This window comes from Nicotiana attenuata, unplaced genomic scaffold (assembly GCF_001879085.1).
Source record: "Nicotiana attenuata strain UT unplaced genomic scaffold, NIATTr2, whole genome shotgun sequence".
Taxonomy (NCBI): Eukaryota; Viridiplantae; Streptophyta; class Magnoliopsida; order Solanales; family Solanaceae; genus Nicotiana; species Nicotiana attenuata.
In genome coordinates this window covers 20,207-24,411 of record NW_017674876.1, presented here as the reverse complement: position 1 = coordinate 24,411, position 4,205 = coordinate 20,207, and the positions used below count along the sequence as shown (strand labels likewise).

Here is a 4,205-nt window from a genome sequence, read left to right as displayed (position 1 = left end):
ATCACCCTAACCCCCCCCCCCCCCCTAAAAAAAAAAAAGAACGTATGTCCACTCAAAAAGAGTTAAATAACATAAGAAGAAGAGTTGAAAAAGACTGTTGACCCACTCTATTACAATACATGCATAATAGAGTTCTCTCATTGTCCATAGGTTTCTTCAACAGAAAAGCAGTGCCACTCAGACACAGAGAGATTATCTTAATGTCCTTAATTTTCCATTTCTTGCATCTCCATCAAGATATAGAGCCCAAAAAGTTTGATAAGCCCAAGCTTATTTATGTTTCACTTTTTCCAGTTTCTCTTCTATCCTAAAACAAGTCTATAATGTGGTCCATCCTTCAAAAGAATCAAAAGGTTTGTCATCTTCCACTTCAAAAAAAAATTATAGTGTTTACATGCACTTTGTTTGAAGATCTCATGACATACTATGAGAAAAAGAAGGAAGCTATAAGTTCTCTTCATTTATATTCCAACACTTTGTTGAACAATGAAAGAAGGGAAAATCTTAGAAGAATGAACTGTGGAAACTTCTGTATGGATGAACAGAGTACTTTACACGTCCACATGGCTTCAAAATACTTAATTAGTTTTACCAAGGTTATGAGTTTACAGTCCATTTACATCAATGATTAAAAATTACCTTAGCTATGCAATACTTCTCTGATAGTCCTTTTTCTCGGCATTGTTGCACACTCAACGAATAAGAAGATAAACACACATGGACATATGACAATGACACATTACTTTTTAAAATAATATAACAGGGTAGAGATGCATGAACTGGGAAACAACAGTACAACCCTACACAAGTAAACATATGGGATAATTTAATTGGAGATTCCGACAGAGACAAAGATGAAGCACATGACCAGTTCATGTCAGTGTCTAGCTTTTGCTCCAAGAGGTAAACACACACCAGATAATTGAGTACAGCTGAAGAAACTCTAAACAATGTAAAGCTGAAGAGAGCAACAAAGAAAACAACATCAAGAGCTTGCCTCGGAAAATATGCCTGAACTTCCATTCAACATCATGCAGATCCCTTGCAATTAGTTCTTGGGCCGGTGGTGTCTGCGAGAAATCCTGAGATGCCAGTAAAAATGAGAATAACATCAGTCTTAGCTTCAGAGCCAAGTCAAAATTGACAGGACCATGGGATCAATAATCACCAGAGGAGGAAAAACTTTCTCTGCAGCACGGCGAGGGACAGAAAAGCCACCATGCGTGCTGGTATCACTTGCAGTCAGCGTCTTACAGAAATAGTTAGTAGGCTGCTTGCTAGGGATTCCAAACTCAACAGGAAGATATGTATCTTTTTGTTCTTCCTGAAATCCAACACAAAATATTTGTCACCCAATTCACAAGAAGTTCTGCAAAAAGGCATTCTTTATAAGAAAGTAACATTCCAGATTACCGGCGTCAAGGGCTGCAAAGTCATTTGAGCATATACTTCGTCCGTTTCAACATCTGCCTGAAATTTCCACAAATTATCAATTCTTCATGGGCCTATACAACTTACATAATAATAAATAATTCATAAGAAATATACGAAAACACAGAATGTAATTGATGAAACCCACATGCATTGTAACATTGTGGAGTTGACAGATCAACTGTGGCGGCAAATTTGGATAATTGGGTATATGAGCATCAACTTCTTTATTAGTTGTTGCAGCTACCTGACACTCAATTCCAGTAAGGGAGCATCAGTTACCTGACTAATAATGGCTGTATCACTGCTCTCTGTGCGTGTGTGTGTGTGTCTGTTTGATAAAGAGAGAGAGGAAGAAATGTGGTACCTGTTCACTATGACCCTGAGGAAAGTAAACAACACGACTTCCCACTGTTGGTAGGCACACCAGAGGGCCAGCACAAGCATGCCATAGCTCTGAGTTCAAACACTTTTTCTCTCCTTTCAGCAAATCCACATCCAAATAAAAAATATCAGCAATAATTTAATTCCACTTAATTGCAGATAAACTAATGATTATCCCAGTTAAGATTCCTTTATCTTATTAACACAAGCAAAGAAAATATATAGTAACACAAAACACACTGATAGTGATATATAAAAAGCCAAAACCCCTAAAAAGAAGACAGCAATTGAAGGAAAAAAGTATAAAGAAGTTAGAAGTAGAAGATACCTTCTTGAGCCTGCTGACCCATTCCTGATGTTGAAAGCTTCATTCTTTCTTCTTTTTTAAACTCACTTCTCTTAAAAATATCTAAAATATAAACTACAATAACACCCTTTTCTTGTAAATTATCCACTTAATTAAACAAAACCCTCAATTCCAACTCTTAAAACCAACTCAAACCCTAAATACTCCCACCAATTCATCACCTTTATCCTCAATATACCCCATCTCTTCCCCATTTTAACCCCAACAATCTTCACATGCATTTAACCAAAAAAGAAATCCCCTTTTCAACACAGCTCAAAACTCTTCTTTTTCTCCAATACTTCCATTAAAAAATTCAACAAAACAGTGAAAAAGCAAAAAAGATCAAAATTTGACGATACCCTTTAGTTCAAATGAGTTGAGTTGAGTTGATAGTATCTAAGCTAAGTTAAGCTGAGCTCAACTTTCAGCTTTTTTTACTTGGGATATCACTATCACTGATTAAGGCTTTTTCTGAAAGAGAGAGAAACAAAGGGGTCTGGTTGTCCCTTTATACCCCACCCGACCAAGGTCGACCTGATAACAGTAGAGAGAGGGAGAGCGTCAGTGTGTGTGTGTGTGTGTACAGAGAGAGAGAGAGAGAGAGAGAGAGAGAGAGTTAATAGTAATGGCTCTCATTTTGTTGAAGTGTATGTGTACTGTTAGTTATCAGAGAGACTGAGGAAGGTTTGGGGGGAAAGGGAATCAGAGCCGTTGACAGAACCGTACGGAGGATCATGGCCGTAGAATGGAGTTTGTGATTTGACAGGAGGGCATGTGCTACCCATCCTTCAGTGGTCATTGTCAGAGTACGGAGCTTCAAATATAATATTGCACATGATCAAGAAAGAGAAGAAGAAGAAGAACCAAATCTAAGAAAAAGACCACGTCAATATTGTAATAACTACTCCTATTTCTTTTTCACAATTAAAAGTCGTTCGGTTGATTATTATATCAGCATAATATTTTTATTTTAATACTCTTTCTGTTCTTACTATTTTTTTATTAGTTTATTACAATAAAAATAATATATTTTGTATTTAAAAATTATTATTTTTACACTTTCATATTCTATCCTTTACAAGGAGTTTTTGTAACCACATAAATATTATTGTTTACCTCAATTCCTTGTCTGTATCCCTCGGGGGCCTGTCTGCCGATCTGTTAGGATGAACTGAACCCGAGGGGGCTTGCAACTGGTCGTCATCGATCCTAATCTTCGATTGATAACGCTTATGCACATCGGACCACGTCACGGCTGGATACTCGATCAAATTCTACTTTAATTGTCGAGACGCAATCGAACTCTTTTCATTCAAACCCTGCATAAAAGCTTGTACTGCCCAGTCATCCGAGATCGGTGGTAATTCCATTCGCCCCATCTGAAACCTGGACATGAACTCTCTCAACATCTCGTCATTCCTTTGTTTTATCTTGAATACATTTGATTTCCTCGTTGTCACCTTTATAGCCCCGGCATGTGCTTTCACAAAGGCGTCTACTAACATAGAAAACGAATCAATAGAGTTAGGTGGCAAGTTGTGATACCAAATCATAGCTCCCTTTGACAATGTTTCTCCAAACTTTTTCAACAATACTGATTTAATCTCATCATCATTCAAGTCATTCCCGTTGATCCCCCAAGTGTATGAAGTAATATGCTCGTTAGGGTCGGTTATCCCGTTATACTTGGGTACATCGGGCATGCAGAACTTTTTGGGGATGGGCATTGGAGCCGCGCTCTGAGGAAATGGTTTTTGTATGAACTTTTTTGCATCTAAACCTTTCAAAACTGGAGGTGCCCCCGGTATCTGGTCAACACGGGAGTTATAAGTCTCCACCTTCTTATCATTGTCCTCAATCTTCTTTTCCCCGGACTCGATCCTCTTGGTGAGATCTTCAAGCATCCTCATAATGGCGAGGTCAGTCTCCGAGTCATTTCCATTCGACCTCTCTGGCTGTGGTTCAGCTCGTCGAGTGTTTTCTAGTTCAGCTATACTCGGAGTTTTATTTTGGCTTTGGAGTTGCGCGATGGCGATCTGCT

At 38.3% G+C, this 4,205-nt stretch overlaps 1 protein-coding gene across 2 annotated transcripts in view; it reads right to left on the bottom strand.

Annotated features, from left to right (window-relative positions):
* LOC109219401 (auxin response factor 8-like) overlaps positions 1–2,873 on the bottom strand; it is a 9,760-nt gene extending 6,887 nt beyond the window's left edge. The window contains exons 1-6 of one of the 2 annotated variants that reach the window (XM_019383860.1): positions 2,144–2,873; positions 1,799–1,911; positions 1,580–1,684; positions 1,414–1,470; positions 1,169–1,324; positions 998–1,082 (exon numbers count right to left, since the gene is read on the bottom strand). In XM_019383860.1, the coding sequence (XP_019239405.1) occupies positions 998–1,082; positions 1,169–1,324; positions 1,414–1,470; positions 1,580–1,684; positions 1,799–1,911; positions 2,144–2,186 (559 nt within the window). In that variant the 5' untranslated portion in view covers positions 2,187–2,873. The remainder of the gene's footprint in view (positions 1–997; positions 1,083–1,168; positions 1,325–1,413; positions 1,471–1,579; positions 1,685–1,798; positions 1,912–2,143) is intronic. The other variant, XM_019383861.1, reaches the window with a different exon arrangement.
* Between the last annotated feature and the right edge of the window lie 1,332 nt (positions 2,874–4,205).